At 42.2% G+C, this 21,789-nt stretch overlaps 3 protein-coding genes across 6 annotated transcripts in view; 2 read left to right on the top strand and 1 right to left on the bottom strand.

Moving 5' to 3' along the window:
* Positions 1 to 2,787, bottom strand: part of wnt1 (wingless-type MMTV integration site family, member 1) — a 6,395-nt gene extending 3,608 nt beyond the window's left edge. Inside the window, exons 1-2 of the mRNA XM_007556582.2 lie at positions 1,627 to 2,787; positions 1,355 to 1,476 (exon numbers count right to left, since the gene is read on the bottom strand). Coding sequence (XP_007556644.1) covers positions 1,355 to 1,455 — 101 coding nt within the window. The 5' untranslated portion in view covers positions 1,456 to 1,476; positions 1,627 to 2,787. The remainder of the gene's footprint in view (positions 1 to 1,354; positions 1,477 to 1,626) is intronic.
* Positions 2,788 to 4,256: 1,469 nt separating this feature from the next.
* On the top strand, positions 4,257 to 13,725 carry wnt10b (wingless-type MMTV integration site family, member 10b). 2 transcript variants are annotated; one of them, XM_007556587.2, is made up of 5 exons: positions 4,257 to 4,500; positions 5,025 to 5,287; positions 5,451 to 5,632; positions 5,765 to 5,902; positions 7,014 to 13,725. In XM_007556587.2, the coding sequence occupies exons 1-5, from the start codon at positions 4,427 to 4,429 to the stop codon at positions 7,512 to 7,514; spliced, it is 1,158 nt and encodes a 385-aa protein (XP_007556649.1). In that variant the 5' UTR covers positions 4,257 to 4,426; the 3' UTR covers positions 7,515 to 13,725. The 2 variants fall into 2 exon arrangements, with proteins under 2 accessions (XP_007556649.1, XP_007556645.1); XM_007556583.2 differs by having other exon boundaries at positions 5,451 to 5,902.
* A 127-nt stretch (positions 13,726 to 13,852) lies between these two features.
* On the top strand, positions 13,853 to 20,800 carry arf3a (ADP-ribosylation factor 3a). Of its 3 annotated transcripts, none has more exons than XM_007556580.2 (5): positions 13,853 to 13,971; positions 16,788 to 16,963; positions 17,052 to 17,162; positions 18,276 to 18,400; positions 18,495 to 20,800. In XM_007556580.2, the coding sequence occupies exons 1-5, from the start codon at positions 13,868 to 13,870 to the stop codon at positions 18,654 to 18,656; spliced, it is 678 nt and encodes a 225-aa protein (XP_007556642.2). In that variant the 5' UTR covers positions 13,853 to 13,867; the 3' UTR covers positions 18,657 to 20,800. The 3 variants fall into 3 exon arrangements, with proteins under 3 accessions (XP_007556642.2, XP_016529158.1, XP_016529159.1); XM_016673672.1 differs by having other exon boundaries at positions 16,773 to 16,963; XM_016673673.1 differs by having other exon boundaries at positions 13,904 to 13,971; positions 16,799 to 16,963.
* The last annotated feature ends 989 nt before the right edge of the window (positions 20,801 to 21,789 follow it).

Raw genomic sequence — 21,789 nt, 5'->3', positions numbered from 1 at the left:
CTATCTATCTATCTATCTATCTATCTATCTATCTATCTATCTATCTATCTATCTATCTATCTATCCGTTCGTTTTAATCGTATAATTTTTAATATTTGTGGTCTATTTTGCCACTAATGTTTCCTCGGTTTCGGGCCAGTTTCAGCCCGGAGCAGCAGCCTCTCATCGCCTCAACCCTTTTGGTGCTCAAATGTCGGAACATTCTGGATGTTTCAGTGCGCATTCTAATTTTCAACTTTCTCTTGTTTTGCTGTTAGTTTATTTATTTATTTATTTATTTATTTATTTATTTATTTATTTATTTATTTATTATGTGTGACGTCTGCCATCTTGGACCCCTGTAATGATCATGTCTCCTGATGAGCATTATCATCCGGGAGAAAGTTAAAGAAAAATCGGGCGAGTCTTGGCCTCCTCGGAGGGGCTGACCTACACTGTAGTGCGGTGAGGCCTGGGATCATAAATAATAATAACAATCCCTATTTTGGAGAGATATTTTCCTCTTTCCATTGCTTCAATTTCCTTCTTTTTTTTCTTGGAGTTCAGCTGGCATTTTAAATATTTGAATTCTCAACTAATCTAATGACGCCGCAAAAAATGTTTTCGTCAGATCGCCCACTTCAACACGCCCAGCCTTCATATTGCTGTTTTTGTTTTCTTTTTTTTTTAGTCAAGCAAGAAAGTACTCTAAACCATGCAAATCGGAATTTATATATATATATATCTTTATATATAGGCCTTTAAAATAAAGTGCGGCTCACTGTGTTAGTTTGAGGTCGCAGTTATATGGGCAGAGGAATTTGGAGACACACGACCCTGAACAAGACCTCATATAGGATTCCTCTCAGCTATGAAATAAATACATTTTTAATTTATTCCACATTGCGGTGAAAAAAATGTCAGACACTTTCTCGCAAAAAATCGGAGCCAGAAAATGAGGGAAGGGGATAAATTAACTCCAAATGAAATGTAAAGCTATAATTATTATATCTAAATTGTTTATTTAACGAACTGTAAATGAAATCTTAATGATGAATCTTTGAGCCGAAGTGGAGCAATTTGGAAAAGAAATCTAAAATCCCACAAGTCGTATTACCATGCGGTTTCTCCCCTTTCTCTCTCTATTTCTCTCTCTCGTCTCTTTTAAAGAAAAAAAAAAAACTCCACAGAAGTTGTGAACCGTTCCAACACAAACAGATTATCTCGAGCATGCAACGGAGAACTGTGGTAACCCAGTAAAAAGAAAGTAAAAAAAAAAAAACGCATGCAAAGTGTTGATGCACGGCAGCCCCGGCGATGCTGCAGAGGCTGCTGAGCCACCCGAAGGAGGGGATGCCCCGTCTGCTGCACTCACCACCACCGGCCGCTGTTGTTCACGGCCCCTGTGCGGGAAAGCGAAGACACCAGGAGGATGCAGGCGGCTTTAACTCCCAACAGCAGAGCCAGACTCCTCATCGTGGCTTCGGTTCAAACATGCTGGACGGGAAATGCCAAAATTCACAAGCGTAACAAGAAAGCATCATTTGATAATAATAATAATAATAATAATAATAATAATAATAATAATAATAATAATCGGTTTGTTTAATTATCTGCACAACTGCTTGCAAAGTCACGCATGCTCACCGACGAGAAGATCTGAGAGATGCCGGCAGTCCTAATTGACTTAGATGGATCCTGAGTGGAGACAGGTTCCCTGAATGATGTGAAGTGTCCAGGCAGGATGCTGCTGCTGCTGCTGCTGCTACTGATGTCCTCTTCACTCTGTCTATCTCAGTGATGCTTTGCGAGGCGCACTGAACGCGTGGGACAGTCCCGAAGATTTGATCCCCTCGGTGACTGATAGGCAACACATTCTTCTCTTATTGAGCGCTACGAGAGGAATAAAAAAGGGATTTGCTGCTCTCATCTCCCTCTGTTTTTTTTTCTTTTCCTCGCTGCCTTTTCAATAGGATTGGAGGGAGGGATAGTTAATGCTCTTCATAGGGGCGCACAATGAATGAGGAAACACAACTGAGCAGAGAAGAGAAAGGAGGAGATTTTTTGTAAAAAAAAAAAAATTAAAAAAAAAGAGAAAAGGAAAAAAAAAGTCCACATCAGTGTTGCACATATTACTTGTCAAATATCGCGGCCATCCCTTGGAAAAGTGTGCGTCTCACGGCGTTTCCTGAATGGCACTGCGCGCGCTCGCGCTGGAAGTGCCCGGTCTGACGTGTTGATGCTGCAGATGCTGCGAGTGCGTCCGCTTTGCTGCTCCGGCTTTGCCGCTATCACCGCGCTGTACAGTTACAGCGGAATATGAGCCATCTGAAACTGCCCTTTGAGCTGCCTACTCCCCTATAACCGCATCTCCTCCTCTCTGCAGTCCTTTTAAAACACGCACCCGGCACAACGAAGCTACGGTTTCACCTCTCCTTCCCGACTTAAAAAGTCCGGGTTTATTGGTTTTTTTTTCTCTCATAATTAATATTTTTCTGGAAGTGCCTTTTATGGGGGGGCAATAAAACTATCATCGCCTCTCCTTAAAGAGCGCGCACAAGGCGACGTGAATGCTGATTGAAACAGTAACACCCTCACGGTTGTCCTATTACTCATACTGCCTGCTGGGCTACTTAAATATTTTTTCAAACGCGGCACAGATGAAATATGGCCTCCAATCAGAAGTTTGATGCATGATGAAGCAGGGTAAGAGGGGGGACGAGTAAGGATATAAAAAAGAAGGAACCAGCCTTAACATCTGGCTTGCAGACCTCCCTCGACGCATGAGTAGCGCAGTGTAATCACAGCTTGAGCCACTTTGCGGCATCTCCATCAAACTACATGACTTGGAGCGAGTCTAAATGTCCCCAAAACACCGTATTTGAAACGAATGTTTCATTTTGTGACATGTGTCTGCTGATTTGCATGTTTGACTGATCCTGATCTGCATCATCTCTCTCTCTCTCTCTCTCTCTCTCTCTCTCTCTCTCGCGCTCTCTCTCTCTCTCTATTCCGTTCTCTTCGATTTTCTCTCATACCTTTGGATGACAGTAAAAGGAAGTGGGTAAGTAGTAAAGGAGAGAGAGAGAGAAAAAAAAGCTTTAATGACAGCCATCCCCACGTTTATACCCCAGCTTTATATATATGAAGGTGCTCAAAGGGGTTTCCTGGAGCAGTCATGCGACACCGAGCAGATTAGAGCTTCAATCCGGATAAAGGGAGCCTTTTATATACAAATCAACTTCAAATCACTTTTTAAGCCACTTAGATATACACACCAAGGCAGAATGCTAATGCACTTTTCATTGCTGCAGCTTAGGGAATGGAAGGAGATTAGATGAATTGGTGTCACTAAGCGAACCGTGTTCGATGGGGGGTTTTAACTTAATTTTATGAAAGTAGCTGGCGTGCACGCTTTATTATGCCCTATTTGGATAGGCCAGAACAGCGACTGATACCAAATCAACACAAATGATCCGCGTGTTGATGCTTAGCAGACTGGATTATGCTTTTCGTTTTGAGAAAAATGTCTTGAGAAAGTCTAAATTTCCTCTCTTCCAAATACACTTTAGTGAATGATTAAGCCTCTTATATGTGCGCCGCAAGCTGACAGGAGTCCGATCTGTCGCTTGAAATGTATGCATGTGCATCTATGCTTATACAGCTGATGGCTGCATTGACGAGAGGGACGTTGTTTCAAGCCCAGCAACGAGGAACAGCCGCTCTGATGGAGGTGGGAGGTATGGATGGAGAGAGAGAGAGAGAGAGAGAGGTGGGGGGGGGTCGCATGACTAAAATCAGTATTGTTGGAGGGTCTCTGAGCAGAGCCGCTTGCCTGCTGCTGCCTCCCTGTCGTACAGTGGAAGGAGCAGCAGCTCTACCCTCCCCCGTTCATTAAAACAAACCAAAAATAAAAATAAATAACACCATTTTAAGACTAAAATCTTCCATCTCTGTTAATTGAAAAGGAGAGGCCTGTTCTGCCACATCAGCATAAAATCAAATGTAGGACATTTGACTTTAAATCCAAATCATGTAGAAAAACATTATTCTGAAAGCTCTTATTAAGCTTCAGACACTTTTGCTTGGAGAGCGCCCGCGCGTAAAAGTTTGGAGACATCTCGTTTACGCCCTCAAGAATGACCGCTATCTCCAGCAGTATGACAATCATATTGGCTAATATTTTGCAAACAGTCGCCTGTAGAGGCATCCACTCCCCTCCCCTAACCCCTCTTTCTCCCCCCCCCTCCTCCAGTGTACTCTCTCGCCCCCGAGCTCGTCTCTTCTCCGTCTTCACTACTCGCTCGTTTGGCGCCACATCGATAATACTCCACGCATTTTCCCTACCTATTTTTTTTTTAATTATTTTTTTTGTAATATTCTTATTTAACTAGAGGTGGCTTATTATCAGAGTTTTAATGTCCCGTCGCGACAGACGCTTAACAAAATGGAGCTATCAAACAAACTCCGTTGGAATCAATTCCTGATTTTGGCAACAGCACTTATGTCACCTGCGTTAACGTAAGTGCACTTGAGAGTTCCTGGAGAGTGGACTTGATTTTGCGGGATGTTAGTATGTTTGCTTTATTATGTATATATAAAACTATAGCTATTCATTTAAAAGGTGATACATCTGGATTTGATTTTGCAGGCTAATATTAGAATAACATGAATCATTGTTTGGCAGTCTGTTTATACGTCTGAGCTGTGCAATTATAAATCTTATCGTGTGGTTTAATCTGTTTTGGATTATTTTTAATTGTGTTGTTTATCTAGAACTATATTTCTGCTGCAACTAACACAGAGCGACTAACACCAAAGCACATAAAATGGTTCTGTTTCCTACAGTTTATTCAACACATCCCATAAATGTATTTCATTTTGTAAAATAGCAAGTTGAAATCTTTGCTGTTTTTTTTTTTGTTGTTGTTTAGAGCCTGCTTAGTATTCAGATCACCCTCCCACTGCCACATTCTCTGGATTTGTCTGATGAACTCCTGACCAGCTCTGATGACAAATCCCACCAACCTCTCTCTTCCCTGCAGGGTGCTATGTAATGACATCCTTAGCCTGAAGGTGGCAGGAGATCCAGTTCTAACCCCTCACTCCGTGTGCCTGAGACTGGTAGGCCTCAGCAAACGTCAGATGCGGATGTGTATGCGTAGTCCCGACGTGACGGCATCCGCCCTGCAGGGCATCCAGGTGGCCATTCACGAGTGCCAGCACCAGCTGCGCGACCAGCGATGGAACTGCTCCTCGCTGGAAAGCTTCGGGAAGCTGCCTCACCACAGCACCATCCTCAGCAGGGGTGAGAGGTTCAGAGCTTACACAAGTGTCAAAGCAACTCAGAGTCTTGAGTTGCTTTGACACGTGAACGACACATTTAGATTGACACTGTTTCTCAATTTCATCTGTGTGTTTGCGTATGTGTGTGTGTGTGTGTGTGTCTGTGTTCTCATTGAGAACCCCAGGTTTTCGCGAGAGTGCCTTCTCCCTGGCCTTGCTGGCAGCGGGTGTGGCTCACTCTGTGGCCTCTGCCTGCAGCATGGGCAAGCTGCGGGGGTGCAGCTGTGAGGCCAAACGTCGCCAGGACGATGACAAGATCCGGCTGAAACTCACACAGCTGCAGCTGCAGACTCTGCAGAAGGGCGGGGTAGGCATCGGCATGACCAAATCATTACCCTCAGATCTAAATGGGCACCATGGGAATCTACCGCCCGACCTACACTCTGCCCACACGTCTGCCATGCTCAAGCCTTTATCAGATGACTTAAGCTCTATGCAGGACACCTGGATGTGGGGGGGCTGCAGTCATGACTTGCGGTTTGGGGACCGTTTTTCAAGAGACTGGCTTGATTCCCGTGGCTCTCCAAGGGACATCTATGCGCGCATGAGGATACATAACAACCGCGTAGGGCGACAGGTGAGTCATGTGCTTATTCATACCAGCAGTCGTAGCCCTTGAACTTTTTCACATTTTGCCTCGCTCAACTCCCACTCTTCAATGTGATGATTTTATGTGACAATCTAACATGAAGCAATACATACTTTTCAAACGGAAGGACAAATGTGTATTATTTTTCCAAACTTTTTCTCAAAAGAACTTTACTTTGATAAGTAAAATCCAGTCAAATTAGTGACCGTGGTATTAAGAAACACACCAGACAGATCAGGGATAAAGTTGTGCAGAAATCTAAAGTTAAGTTGTGATTTTGGCATCTCACAGAGCACAGTTTGACTGGCTATCAAAAAAACAAATGGAGTATGGTACAGGCAGGAAGGAAGAGCAGTAATGAGGGGAGCAGTCAAGAAGTGAATGGTACCCTCTGGAGGAGATGCCGAGGTCCACAGCTCAGGTGGGAGAATCTGTCTAGATTACAACTATTTCGTCATGTGTTTGCAAGGCAAGAATTGATGGAAAAGCAGCGTAAAGAAATCATGTTCAAAGTTTGATGCAAGTCATTTAGAATCCACCAAAACATTTTCCAATAAGGTGTTCTGGTCAAATGAGAGGAAAATTGAAAAATGTTGTGTACATGTGGGCTAAAAACAACACTGTTAGCACGAAAAATCTCTGGAACTAAATGAAGCACAATTCCTTAAAAAAACCCTGTTAAAAATCTGCAAGACTTGAGATTGAAATGGAGGTTCATCTTCCCAGAGGATAACCACCCTAAACATTCAGGCTGAGCTACAATGGATTGATTATGCCAAAGCATATCCATGAGCTTAAATGGTCCAGTCAATTTTTAAACCTAAATCCAAATAAGAGCTGGTCTCATTTCACTCTACAAAGGTATTGACTCAAGGGGTCAAGGGGTTACTACAAATCCAGGCCACACTTTTCAAGTTTTTGTGTGCATTTAGAAACCATGTATTGTTCTCCTTCCATTTGAATTGTGCGCCATTTTGAGCTGCGTAGCACATTCCGATAAGCTATATGGATGCAGAGTAGCAATATTTTAGAAAGACACTGTATAAACATGGTGCCCGTTGCTCTTAATTTCGTTGAAATAATTCATCTTTCTTTCCAGATAGTGACTGACAACATGACAAGGAAGTGCAAATGTCACGGCACATCAGGGAGCTGTCAGTTCAAGACCTGCTGGTACGTTTCTCCAGAGTTCCGCGTTGTTGGATCTCTGCTCAAGGAAAAGTTCTTGTCGGCCATCTTCGTCAACTCCCAGAACAAAAACAATGGCGTCTTCAACCCTCGAACAGAGAACAGCGCCCGCAGAAGCGCTGGGGGATTCAGCGGAGGGCGCCGCAGAAGCATGTCCAGGGAGCTGGTGTATTTTGAGAAGTCGCCCGATTTCTGCGAGCGCGATGCGTCGATAGATTCTCCAGGTACGCAGGGACGCATCTGCAACAAAACGAGCTACAGCACAGACAGCTGCAGCTCGCTGTGCTGCGGCCGCGGGCACAACATCCTCCGGCAGACTCGCAGCGAGCGTTGCAATTGTCGATTTCACTGGTGCTGCTACGTTCTGTGCGAGGAGTGTCGCCTCACAGAGTGGGTGAATGTGTGCAAGTAGATCCAGCTTTTGTTTTGCTCTTTGTGCAACTACTCTTGAGAATCTGTTTATCCCCCTCATTTTGCGTGTGTGTTTTTTTAAGTCCATCATCTGGGATCTATTTTCTCTGCATAGCTGCTGTGATCCCAAAATGCCAAGTCAGAGATTGAAGAGGTGACTCATGTCATTTGTCTTGCCATGGCCTGTTTAGACGCTACCCTCTCAGCCATGAAGAGGGCCCACACTCCAGTATTTCTACCCCACAGAAAACTGGAGAAACAGCAGAGGAGCGCTAAAGTCTCAGTCTTTGCTTTCTTATTCGTCTTGTTGTACAGTAGCTCTGTATTTTATTGCGTGAGTGTATATTTGTAAATGCACCATTTGTTAATATGATTATTGTCTCAGAGTGTTTAATGTTGGTTTTAGCGAATGACAGAAAAGGGAACTGCCAACATTATCTGAAAGATGAATATAAGGTTTCGGGATCTTAGCATCTTATAATCCGTTCAGTATATACTAATCATGGATATTTTTGATTCCACCACTCACACAGTGCTACATGATACAATTTAGTTAGCTCTTATTTTTATCTTTCCGTATTAAAAGAAATCTCAGCCACAATTCCAATACAGTGGTTCAAAAACAGTCTCGTTATCTTAAAATCAGGGATTAGGGACAAACTCTTGATCCTTCCATTGAGTGATCAGCATCAGTCAATCAAAGTCACAAGAAGACATCTACGTATGCAATTATCAGTTCTTTACTAGGAATCAACACTAAATGAATACAATCAAGCACTAATACACCATAGAATTAACCTTTAATCTAAATATCAGTCACACAAAACAAACATAAAAACAAAGACACTACAATAGCTCAAAATGTCCAAGAGTTTTGCTTATTCGCTCACTGCCATATTTCAGGTGGGCTGACTGGGAAATTGCTTTGGTTTTAGCTGGGATGTCATTCTGAAACTCTCATGCTGGCTGCTTTGCCCCAGGTTATTGGATGCCTTGAACACACATCCAAGGTGAGTGGAGGGAAATTTAAATCTTGAACAGATTTACAAAAAAAAAAACCAAAAAAAAAGAGAGAAATGTTGCACAGCTTACCATGCGAACTAAAATACAGTATTTGGCACAACCGGATCTGTAATGAGTGATGACTCTGCTCTGACTCGATCGAGCAAGTCTTCCTTCCTGCAGTTCACTGGGGAGCTCAAACTTTCAGGGTAGGAGACGTCACAAGGGACAGATTGACCAATCGGATGTGCACCTGGGATAACTGTTAAAAAGTTGATTAATACTGTTTTTATAAAACCTGTTCCTTATTTTAACACTCCAACACTTGTTGACATTTTGTTCACAAAATATCAACAAATTATCACTTCAGCTATAACCCATAACTGAGTCTGTTTTCAGTTTACTATTTTTCTAAAACATGTCAACGTTACATTGAAGAATAATAAAAAAAAACCTTAACATAAGGTTTCATTCATTAGTTAGAATTAAAAGTTGTGACTAACCTTGCATTATTTCCAACATCATTGGGCTTTCTAACTTAAGGAATAAAATGATCAATTTTAATTACACCTTTTTTCCAGCCTAAGTTACATGGAGCCTTACCAGGACTGTTTGACATTTAGATGAACAACTTGATCATATCAAACCATTAATATCATTAAAATCCTCACAGTTTGGAGGCTTCAGGAGGTCAACTGCAAGAATGAGTTTGCTTAGACTACATCTATGGTCCAACAAGGGCATCCGATGGATCTGGAGGAAAGCAGCTCTTGTAGGTGAAAGGTCAAATTTAAGGTGTCCATGTGCATTACATCGGTTGGACCAAATTCATTTAAATTAATCACAATTAAAATTAAAATCAGTCAAATGCTAATGGGGTGTTTGTTTTGGACGCTCTCCAGAACCAACATAAAATGTTTAAATGTCTTTCGCAGAGAGTCCAGCAAAGATTGTTGGGAAAAATTGCTGCTGTGAAAAAGAGTCTTCCTCTTTACAGATGCTTCAGATCATAATACAAATGTGTTGTCAGACAAAGATGCCAAGAAGCAAAAACATAATTATCAGTTATCAATGATGAATTCATTCTTTAAGGGATGAATTTAATAACTAGTTCACAAATGAAACTTTCGCCAAACAGTCTTGATAACTGCCACTGATTTTTTTTTTTTATGTCACAATAAAAGGAGTTCAGCCCGCTTCTCTTTGCAGAATTGCTTTAATTTTCTTATGCATGAATGATTCATTCAAGTTGACAACACAGAAATTCAGTCAGATTGAGTTCCAGACTTTGACTAGGCCATTTAAAAATCTCAATATCTGGCGGAGGTTTTGGGAGGGTAGAGAGACTGTGTATCTGTTCACCGCTATGTTTGACTTTTGGTATGGTACTTGTTTTCCTGAAATGTTGGTCTTATGTCAGTTTTAATGGGACGCGCACCTTTCAGAGAGTTTGCCTGTTGTCTCGTCAGCCCACGAAAGTTTCACACAAAAATCTTGGGAATAATTTAAATGTTTTTTGTTGTTGTTGTTGTTTTGGCAAATGTCAGATGCATATCATTACATATGGTTCTGGGTTATTTTGTGACCTCCCGGACGAGTTATTAATAGTTTTTTTGTTGTTGTTGGTTAGCCCCTCCTAGGAGAGTTCACCACCGTTCCATGTTTTCTCAATTTGTGGATAATGGCTCTCACTGTGATTCATTAGAATGCCAAAGCTTTAGCAAGGAATATGTAACCCTTTAAAAACTGATAAATACCAATAACTCTACTTTTTATCTGTTGTTTAATGTCTTTAGATGTTTCTCTTTTTTTTAATCTTTTCGCTTGCTTCGTGTCATCAGACAGGTACTGTTTAAGTGATTTCTTGATTGTACAGGTCTGGTAATAATCAGACCTAGCTTGGCTAGTGGAACTGAGCTGAGCTTTCCTTCAAATGTGGTTTAATCAGAGTAAATTCAATGATGTAACAATGGTGGAAAATGTGCATTTTGCTCTGGCTTTACTCTGATTATCTTTGTCTGATAATAGTTTTTGATCATCAGGAACATTTGTGCAGGGGGAAAACCTTTTTACAGCACTGTGTAAATGTTTCCCCAATATCTTTGCACTCCCAAAAAGTCAATATATAGGAGTCGATACGTCGGTTTAGAAAAACAATTAATGTTAATTCTGATTGATATGACGCAAATATGTCTCCATTTGGTATATCTACAATGTGATGTGTGTCGGCTTTCTTTTATATCATACTATAATCCTGGTTTCTCTGTTTCACTTGTTTAAGGGCTCTTTAGATTCTTCCCACATGTACCACATGTCAAAGTGAGAGATGGGCCTACTTTAGTCCTGAAGTGATGCTCGGGGTTGTGTGTGTTGGCCTGAGCACGTGCACGTCTGTGTTTAATACTGTGTAAATGTGGGGATAAGCTTGATGCACTGCAGATTTGGGAGGTGAGAGGCTTTTTTATGGCCACTCCACGCTGAGAGAAGGACATTTTATAGCCGCAGGATATTGTTTCCCTAAAGTATAACTTTTATTACTGGAGAGCCGCATCGAGAAGGAGCAGAGAGTTGGTGGTGATTATACCAGTCTTTTGCTGCGTGAGGATCTGAGGGGATCATCTGTCCAGAGTTCATAGCCAAGGATGTAACTTGTTGAACCACTCGCTGCCCGGGACGCTCCATGGCTGTTGCTGAGGGGACAGACTAGCGAAAAATATAAACACGCGTATAGAAACGGACGCATCTAGGCGGATAAGACGTGTGTATGTCGAAGCACATACACACGGCACAATCAAAACCATGCGCGCGTGCACGAACTGTGGATGTAGCAAAATGCTAATGTCGCCACAGGACTTGATTTATGATGACTGCATTCCTGGATATCTTAGATAATCCAAACTGTCTTTGTGCTCAGCCTGCTGGGAAAAGCCTTTCTGCCACATAGGATTTAATGCCAATTAAGTTTTGTTTGTAGGGACTTTGGTAAATATCCCTCGACTCCAGAGGAATGACAGTGCCAGTGGCTGAGTTGACTGCTCTCCCCCTTTTATATCTTTTTTTTTTTTTTTTTTGAGGGAGTTGTGGAGGGGTTACGCAGGGAAGGTATAAGCAGGAGACTGCAAATGGCTTGGAATGATAAAGGCCTGGATTTCTGGTTTGCATTTCTTCATTCCTTTATCATTTCACCCTGGAGCTGCTGCATAAGGGAATTTCCTGTCACTGTTTCTCCCATGTGTGAGACAGAGGTTGGGTGGACTTTTTCTTTCCTCCCCATTCTCCCCCTCGTCGTCGTTGCAGAGACACATGCATAGCAACAGATAGGCTGCCCCCCTCCCCTATAGCCACACCCCCCGCACCCCCTTGAGTAATGACATCCAGATTGGGCTGAAATTAAAGAGAGGCAGGCACAGCGAGGAAGTCAGGAGAGATAAAAGTCACCCGCCTTGACTGACACGATGATTATATGTATAAAGTAAGGCGATTTAGAGTGTTTAGTTGGATATGAAGATGTGGGGGGAATAGGTCTTCTTGCCCTTCATGCCGTGGTGATGCAGCAGCAGTGGACAAACAGAGTTACTGAGATGGGGTGAATGAACTGTACTGTGTATAAAAATGTGCCTCAAAACATCTGCTTCTCAACTCCCCTTGCATTTTTTGATGTGGGACAGGCAGAGAAGGAGAGCGGGAGAGAAAACACAAGGAGCCAGCTACCCAGAACATCAAAGCCCCTGCCCTCAACGTGCAGGCCCTCATTAGTTCAGCTAGCAGAACCAGCGACTCTTGTGATTGTATTTGCTTGGGGTGCGTGCTGGCAGACACATCAGAGGAAAGGCTTCTTTAAGTCATAACTCCCCACCCTACCTCTCCCGCCGCCACCCCAGCCCGCCGTAACCCCCCTGTAACCCTCGCCGAGCTCCAAAACCGGGCCTGCTCCCCCGCCATCCACTCCACCCCGTAATCTGGTGTGCAGCTGCAAACATCTGCTCCCTTTTTGATTCCCCAGCCTTCGCCGCTGAATTGATAAACACATCTTTTACCGGACCGCTGACTGACACGCAACACAGCGGAAGGAGAGAGGCAAATGTTGGATTCACCCACGGCTGCCGAGCTGGTTTCAGGTTGTGTCATTTAATCACACTGCTTTGGTTCTGGTGGATAAACAAGCATCCGGCGCATGATAAAACACCAAAACAATGACTGAAGTAGATTAAACCAAAGCAGATATTAATTCACTTTGTTCTGTTGCCTCTTGTGTCACTTTTATTATCTGTGACACGAGAGTGACTTCTGCCAGGAATTATCACTTGGCATCCAATTACAGTCAGGCAATGACTTATTCATAAAGATGATTCCTGTGTTAATTATTTAAGCATGCTTGCCAGGAGACTTTATGTTACTTAGGATTCATTGTGTGGCTTCCTGTAAAATACAAAAAAATACATATTTTCACTGAGAGGATGGTGTGTTAATGGTATGCTGACGGTAAGTTTTTTTCTTCTGAAATGTGGGAAGACAAATAACCATTTTAACATTTCTTCTATTGATCCAAACAGTCTTTATTTTATGAGTTTGAGAAATGTTCTATCTTTGCCATAAAAGCTGGATAAACACTTAGAATTAGTCTTCAAAATGTTACAGGTCGGAGAAAGTAAAATAAAAATTTATGTAAGATATTTTTTTCCCACCCATCCATCCTTCCATGTGTAATATTTACACAAGCATTGCATAATTAGGCTATTATTGAAGTACTGTGACATCTCCATAATTTAAATCAATGAAAAAGTGAACTTCATAAATCATGTTAATTAATTACACACACACTGATGTATTTCAAGTGTTTTTCATTAATTAGCGGCAAAGCTAGCAGCTAATTAAAAGTAAATTTAGTTGTTTTTCTGTTTTCTTCTTGCACTGATGCAGTACTTTATGTAAAAGGGTACATTACTAAAATTTTGTGATAAAATGTCTCCAATATTTAAAAGAAATAATCACTGGAAATGTGTAACTCTGTGAGAAAAAAAAACAAGAAGCCAAATATAAGTTTCACATTTTAAAATGAATTCCTGAAACAGATTTTGAAAGGATTTTCTTCTTTGCTGGAATGTTCCAATAATGTATAAATCAAATGATAACCTTGTAATGTTGATGATTGTAGTGATTTTTTTTAAATAAATGTGACAAAAGACACGCTACTGAAGCGTTTGAGAAGATTTCTCGTGACTTTATATTTATTTATTTAGTTGTTTCGTACTGAATACGCATGCAGAGTGAGCAGCTGCGTGCCCGCAGTCCACCTGCTTTTTGAGAAAGTCACCTGAGGATGGCAAACGTGAGATGCGTTCATAGCGGCCAATGTATCGCGAGAACTCACTGCAGCAAAGCCTAAAGTCATCGCGAGACTATCATCCAGTCCTTTGCCTGCTCAATCCAGCTGGTGTCCTGCCTGCCGTTGACGGGTAAGTGTGAATGAGATGGAAAAGGTGAAAATTTCAACAGATGTGTTCCAAGTTTTAATTTATGAAATATTACGCCGCTGTTCCAACGTCCTTAAACGCACCTTTCTCTGTAAACTGTCGTGTTATCGACGATACCCGGCCTTTTTTTTTTTTTTTTGTCGTGACTGTAACGCGGGGATTACAGCGCACAAATCGACGCGTACATTTTCCCTCTGAGTGCCCCTAAAATCATGAGCTGATATCAGAAGCAAAGAGGCACACCTGACTAGCTGTCGTATCCAGACCGGAGAAACGAGTCGGGAGCCATCGGCTGCTCGGACTGCAGTATCTCCCTTCCCTTCGCCTCGCATTATGACAGATGTATGAGCAGCCCTCTGCAGCTGTAACAGGCTGTGCTAGCAGCTCCTTCCTGTTCATGTAGTATAAAATATTTGTTATTGGCTCTGAAATGAAATGAAAGGATTGTGATGCCCCACGTGAAAGCCCTGCTTACATTAAGTGTCTCTGAGGTGAAATGCGTTGGCAGAAGTTAACAGCAGAGTTGGCCTATTAAAGGGCCAATACCACTGAGGGCCACAGAGAGTGAATTGAACTGCATGTCAAATCCCACCGCTGCTCTGTAAAAAATGTTTTGAAGTTGTCGAGATAAAATGGTATTGATAATTCATACAAAATTGATAAGCAGATAATGCATGTGGAAGTGAACGAGAAACATCCAGATCTGGCATAACACTGTGGCCACTGATGATCTTGTTATGGTATAACAGGCAGCAAGGGAAGCTTTTGTCTTCAGTTTTGATTTATTAGAAGTAGGGAAATAATCTGGAGGGCAAGCCGGTATGCAGATGTTGCTATGACTCCTACCATAATTAAGCATAGTTTAAGATCATTGACAGTCTGGCCGTTTTCAGCAGAGTAATGCCCTGCTGTAAGGGAAACACAATGACCTGAGGATCACAACAATGAGATGTCCACTTGACTTCCAGGTCTCAATCCAATCTTACATCTGTGGGTTTTTGCAGAACAAACAATTCTGATCCCTGGAAATCTAATTTAATAGTTTGACCACACTGTAGTCAGGACAATTTCCCAATAGCTCATTCTTGTTTTGGTCCCTATTACACACAATATGCTTGATTGTTTAAAGGAATAAAACATCCTAACCATTTCTCTGCTCCTTATGTCCCATCTAAGGTTAAATTGCTAATCTAGAGGAAATATCTCATGGTAGTAGTCAGGGACATAGCTAAAATGAATAAAAATTAAAAGGCAACAACATCTATTTCTCAGCATTTTCTGTCTTCAATCTCTGTATCAACAAGCTCACCGACACTGGCTGTGCAGTTCCTTGTGTAGTTGATAAAATGACATTGGAAATCTAAAGGTTATCACTGCAGCTCTCACTATGTTTTAAACATACAGTAGTCATCTTAATTCTTGAGTTCAAGTTTGGTCACGACAGTCTGACTAATTCAGATTTTAGACACCATAAATAAACAAGTAATGCCTCTTTTGTTTCCTGGCTTCATATGTTTTTGCATTTAACAGTTTTCAGAGATTATGGATTATTGTAAGCAAACAAAAATAATCTAGAACGTCATATAGACGTTCCGTTTAATAAAATATTTGAATTAAATCTGTTTTATTTTATTCAAATAGGCAAGTGCGTTTAATAAGGCTAAAATATAAAAAGAGGATTTTTAATCACAATGACGATAAATAATAATGCGTCTAAGATTTTTTTTTTTTTAAGTTCAGACAAAAGGATGTTTAAGTTCAGACAAAAGGATGGTGTAGTGTATTGACTGTGTGTACCATACAAACTCGCAGGCTACGTTACGTGTCCTTTAACGTGCAAATTGATCGTTCTGCTTGCTTTGCTTCAGTTGCCAGCAAACAGCTGAATGGGTAGTTAACCTGCTTCACAAGAAAGCTGATCCACCTCACAGCAGAGATCCTGAAAGCAGTACTGTAAAAGTAGCCATTTACAGTAGCAGGGTCGGGTCAGCCGCCCGTCAACGTGTGAAGTGGAATTTTACAGACTTTCCCCTCAGATGTTGCTGAGGCGCTAACATTTTGACCGTGGTTCTGGCCGTCTGAAGTCACGGGGCCAGGAAAGCGATGGGAGGGAGCTAAGAACACCGCAGCTGCCAGATCCTGCTAATCAAACGTACATGAATATTTTGATCGTCAGAAAGTGTTCACCACCTCTACGGAAGCAGGAGTTTTGCTCGTTTGTTGGGTCTGGATCACATGTGAGTCAGCCTGAAGCCAAGTAGGGAAGACATCAGCAATGACCTTTGGGAAGCAATTGTTGTTGCCCATCAATCCAGGAAGAGTCAGCGGTTCTTTTCCAAAAGTTCATGGCACCGGCGTTAGAAAAAGATTGAACATGCTTGAAAAGGTTGCAAGGAGTAGGGTTCTTCCTTTAGACATCCACCGGCTAAACCCGCGGGCCTAGATCCATTTCGGGTCATCGGTGGGGGCAGGTGCCTGTCTGAAGCAGCCAATAGGGTGAGAGGTGGGAAAGGTTGTCAGTCCGTCACAGGCTACGTTATGTGTCCTTTAACGTCACAGGGCCCCTTTAGACATTTTAGACCAAAATTACAGACATTCAATCACAGCAACTGATCCTTCCACAAGACAATGAGGCAATTGTGCAAAAAGAAGATCAAGTCATCGCTTCTAAAGCCAAATCCTGGAGTGTACTAAGACTGTAATGTTGGTAGAAGACGCTTTTTTAAATTTATTTATTTGTTTTTTTCCTTCATGACTGTATTTGCTCCCGCTTTGCTGCTCAGTCACCCGTCTCACAGTTCTGTTGCAGCCGAGGTCCGAGTCATCATGGGAAACATCTTTGGGAACCTGCTGAAGAGCCTGATAGGCAAAAAAGAAATGCGGATCCTCATGGTGGGCTTGGACGCCGCCGGTAAGACCACCATCCTCTACAAGCTGAAGCTGGGCGAGATCGTCACCACCATCCCCACAATCGGTCCGTGACGAGAGCGGAAGAACTCAGCCAGTCCCGCGTGGCGATGAGCATCTGCCTCAACTCCGTGTGCTGTGTCTTTCCTGTTCAGGCTTCAACGTGGAGACGGTGGAATACAAGAACATCAGCTTCACCGTGTGGGACGTGGGTGGCCAGGACAAGATCCGTCCCCTTTGGAGACATTACTTCCAGAACACTCAAGGCGAGCTCAGGGACTTTTTTTTTTTTTTTCAGTTTTGTCATATTACAAAAAAGTTCATTTAAAAAACAAAAACTGAAATGTTTGCTGTGTATTTGTATCTTGTCCCCTCCTTTTTGATCCTCTTAAACACATAACAGAGTTCTGTCCATCCTCTCAAAATAGAAAGAGAATGAGATTGAAGAATCTGTCCACAGAACAACTATTAGTCATTCACCTCACAAATCCTACCTCTTTGCAAAAGTGGCAAAGCCAAAGCCATGAGGGAGGCAGCAAACACATGGAAGAAGGTTTTTCTAATGAAATGAGGCCAACGTTTCTCTTCAATGCAAAACACTGTGTGACCCATCACACTAGACACACATGATCTCCACCAGAAGACATGATGGTGGCAGCATCATGTCATTGGGGGGCATGGTTTTAGCAGGGAAAGTGTAATTGGTGGGAGCTAATGGGAAGATAGCTGCAGCTCCAACCCTGCAATACTGGGAAAATCACTGAAGACAGCATGAGACTTGAGACTGAGGTAGACGTTCACCTTCTAGCTGCAGCTAGCGCAGCAATGAAATCATTTATTTTACGGCTGCATGTGTCGGAATGGCCCAGTCAAAACCTAAATTCAAGTTAGAATCTCTTGCAAGACTTGGGAATTTGCAGTGGACAGACACTCCTTCTAATTTTACTGAGATGAAGTGTTTTTGCACAAAGTGAATTGATAAAAAAAAAAAAAAAATTATTTGTTGTTGTAATTGCATCAGAATTGCTGCTTCAAAGGTCATAAACAAATGCACAGCACATTTTTAAAGATTTTTTTTCTTCTCGTTTTCATTCCTCTTCGTATATTTTGTTACATAAAATTCCGATAAAATACATTGGAGCTTCTGCACTTTGCTGCTAACGAGACGGCAGAACGCTCGCCTACAGCACTCGAGGGCACATCTGACTAATGCTTTAGCTCAGCTTCGTTTGCTGTTTCAGATTGCCGTCAGACATTTTGAAACAACCTCTAACAGAATTAGTTTTAACAACATGTATGCCTGTTTTTTTAATGTGACGTTGGGGGTTGGGCTTGTTTCATCTTTTCACTTTCTTTTTTTTTTTTTTTTTTTGATACAGGTCTGATTTTCGTGGTGGACAGCAATGACCGCGAGCGGGTGAACGAAGCCCGCGAGGAGCTGATGAGGATGCTGGCCGAGGACGAGCTGCGGGACGCCGTTCTTCTCGTCTTCGCCAACAAACAGGTGAAGTCCTCTTCTCATCTCTTTTTATCCACTTTTCCCCTCAGCTGACGGGTTTCCTCACCTGACCGCTCTGCTCTGCGTGGCTTTTGCCCAGGACCTGCCCAACGCCATGAACGCCGCAGAGATCACGGACAAGCTGGGCCTGCACTCCTTACGCCACCGCAACTGGTACATCCAGGCCACGTGCGCCACCAGCGGGGACGGCCTCTACGAGGGCCTGGACTGGCTGGCCAACCAGCTGAAGAACAAGAAGTGAGGAGCTGGTCGGGGAAGAGTCTGGGTGGAAGGTTGCAGTAAGTCTGTTGTGTTCACTAAGTAGAGAGAAATCACTCAATAAGCTCCCAGGAGATAGACTCTCCCCCGCTGATATTTCCGTTTTTGTACTTTTGATTCATTTGACTCGTTTGGATCTGTGGTGAGATTTTTATTTTATTTTATTTTTTTAATGTAATGATTTACAAACAAATTGTGTCAAAGCTGATCAAAACCGATCTATGCTTTTCAGACTGAACGCGTCTAATATCGGGATTTAATTGTGCAACGTTACAACGAAGGCGTATGACTCTCCACTTCTTTACAGCCTGTGATTTACATCCAATATTTACCATTTTTCACAACATGGTGGCAGAAACCGCCTCACCTTAGAAGCCACGAACCTGGTGTGAATCGCAAAGGACGTCGTAAACGTGTAGAGGGACAGTATGCTACAACATCAACTCACAATTTTACATGCAGTGTGCTTCTACGGGCTCAGACAAAATAAGCTTTCACTGGCGTGGAAATGTGTTCCCCAGATTTTATTTATGTGACAGAATGAATTAGGTTCAAGATTGTATTTATTTTAAACATATTTCTTTCTCTATTTTTCGAGAAACATGAACTCTGCCGATGTGAACGATCGCCTTCGTTTTGTTTATTCATCGATTGATGTTAAGCTCTAAGTGCATTGAATGATTTCTTCTTTTTTTTTAATGCAGTGTGCAGGTGCTGCTCAGGCAGCTGTGTGAAAAAAACAACAAAAAAAAACAAAACAAAAGAAAGTCTCTGTAGTTTAACTGTGCATTATTGCTGCTTCCCAACCTGCATGGACACATCCCTCATTTGGCCTTGTGGGAACTAATGAAGGCTTCTGTTGTAAATACTATAAAACAAATGTTCTTGGCGGCTCAGAGAGGGTTAAAGACAACTCATCCGGCCTCAGCGAGGTGTGATATCCAAGCTAATGCAGACGACAGAACAGACAGCCACTCTGTGCCAGCTTAGCGAGGAGAGAAAAAGAAGAAGAAGAAGAAGAAGAAAAAAAGTGCTGCCGCTGCAGAGTGATTCAGCACAGCATGTGATTGGCGGTTTTTAGAGCTTACTCGGTTCTGAATGTTTATTTATTCGAAAACCCAGTTTTTCTGCTTCGGCTTATTCATCTGTCGGGGGCTTTGCTCGTCCGTCACACGTGCTACGGCTTTTGTTAACCAGATCTCCGTACGCGTCTCGTCGCACGTTGTCATTTATCGCTCCGCGAGAACGCACCGTCCTGTTCCGCTTGTCCTTCTGTTCCTTCATTTTGTTTGACTTCGTCGTTTTAGGTCGATGTTTCTTTACGCCTTGTGTTTTCGCGCAGTCCGAAAACGAGAGAGAGAGAGCGATTGAAAGTCATCCTGCATCGTAAGGCATGTTAATACTGTAAAAGATGTGTAATTAAAAGTGAAATATACTGTACTGGCCTGTTTCCTTCAGACTATATTTGTTAGTCAGAATCACTGCTGCTGGTTGGATCAATGCTGTACTTAAAAAAAACCCATAAAAATTGTCATGAATTTGTGTAAAGTTTACCGAAAAAACCTCCTAATATGCAAACGAGCATGCTTTTTCTATGTCGGCGCGCAACTGTATATACTGTATGTTACCGTGGCAGGAGAAGCGATCCACTGTTACTCTCGGTTAAACTGTAGATAAAGGGGTCAGCGAGTTGGCAGCTGATTATAACCGACGACAGCTTGTGCGTGTGAGTGTGACGTGTTTATCTATCATGTTCTGTTTGCTGTGAATTTTCATTTTGTGGCCTTATTAAGTCAGTGGTTTCTTTCCTCTTTGATAACAGGTTTGTTTGTGGAGAAGACGTCCAGTATTTCACCTGATATCTGTGACACTGTTGTGGCTAAACATCCTTCTTTCAGAGATTATAGTTATTATTATTATTACTATTATTATTATTATCATCATCATCATCGTCAGGCGAAGCGAAACCAGGCCGGGCAACATTTTGTTCTGTCGTGTTTCCAGAAATTGATTCAGAAGGAAACTCTGTTAGCATATGAAGAGGACGTAAACACAACCTGGTGTGAAAATGAACACTGATCTGATGATTCCTGGTATTTCAAAAATCAATAAACGACCAAATTGAACCGATTTCTCCTGTTTCTGCTCCTTGTCTAACTTTTTTTTCTTTGCTTTAAGCTCAGCATTCAAACGCTTTGACCGTATATGGGTCATGTTCAACGAATTAGAGCATTCGTGAAAAGTTCATTTCTGTCAGATCCTTTCACTAAGTTTGATTACACACGGATAGTTTTCAAGCCTACGTTATATTTAATTATGACGGGGGTTTTTTTTTGCTGAAAGCTAATTAAAACGTAGGGTTAAAATATCAGATGATGGCAATAAATATTAAACATTTTAATACAGAAATGTGGGCTTAACAACTATATGTCTAATACCTGTTTATTTTTAAGCAAGCCTCATCAGAACACGTTCTAATTTTTTAACACATGGCTGTACATAAAACAATACACGCTTCCTTAGAGGCAGTCTTGAAAAATCTGAAAATGCTCCAACTGTGAATTTCCTTTTTCCTAATTCTTCATATATCCAAATATGTAAGCATTTTATACTGAAGGTCCTAAAACAAGAACAAAAATTCAGTCTAATATTGTATTTTATTGATTTATTCTAAAGTGGTGGTGGACATAAAAAGAATTGCTCAAACAGGTGTGAAGAACATGACTTTACGTGGTATTTTTTTTTTTTATCCCCCTCATCCGAAGCTGGTGGCATTAAGAAAACTTTGGCACAGTCTTCTAGTTCCCTTGTGGACTCATTTTGTCTGAGCTGATCGGTAGGGCATATAGGGGGGGCGCGAGGGTGGAGGGGGGAAGGATGCAGCTGTGTCTCCAAGGGTGTGACAGCAGTATGTGAGTCGGAGCTGCTCCCAGAGCCACCAGCTCCCCCCCGGGGCCCCCTGCAGGACGGCCACAATGGCGGCCCCAGGGCAGATGCCATAGCTGGGATTCCCACCCGTAACCGGGACACCTTCGCCCAGGGCACAGACACACTGGCAGCAGCCACACAATCAATTCATCAATCTCTGAAGGGAGCGGTCGCTGCAAAAGGCCACA

This window comes from Poecilia formosa, unplaced genomic scaffold (assembly GCF_000485575.1).
Source record: "Poecilia formosa unplaced genomic scaffold, Poecilia_formosa-5.1.2 Scaffold80, whole genome shotgun sequence".
NCBI classification, from domain to species: domain Eukaryota; kingdom Metazoa; phylum Chordata; class Actinopteri; order Cyprinodontiformes; family Poeciliidae; genus Poecilia; species Poecilia formosa.
Note: the sequence above shows the minus strand (reverse complement) of the source record. Positions and strands in the feature narration are given on the sequence as shown.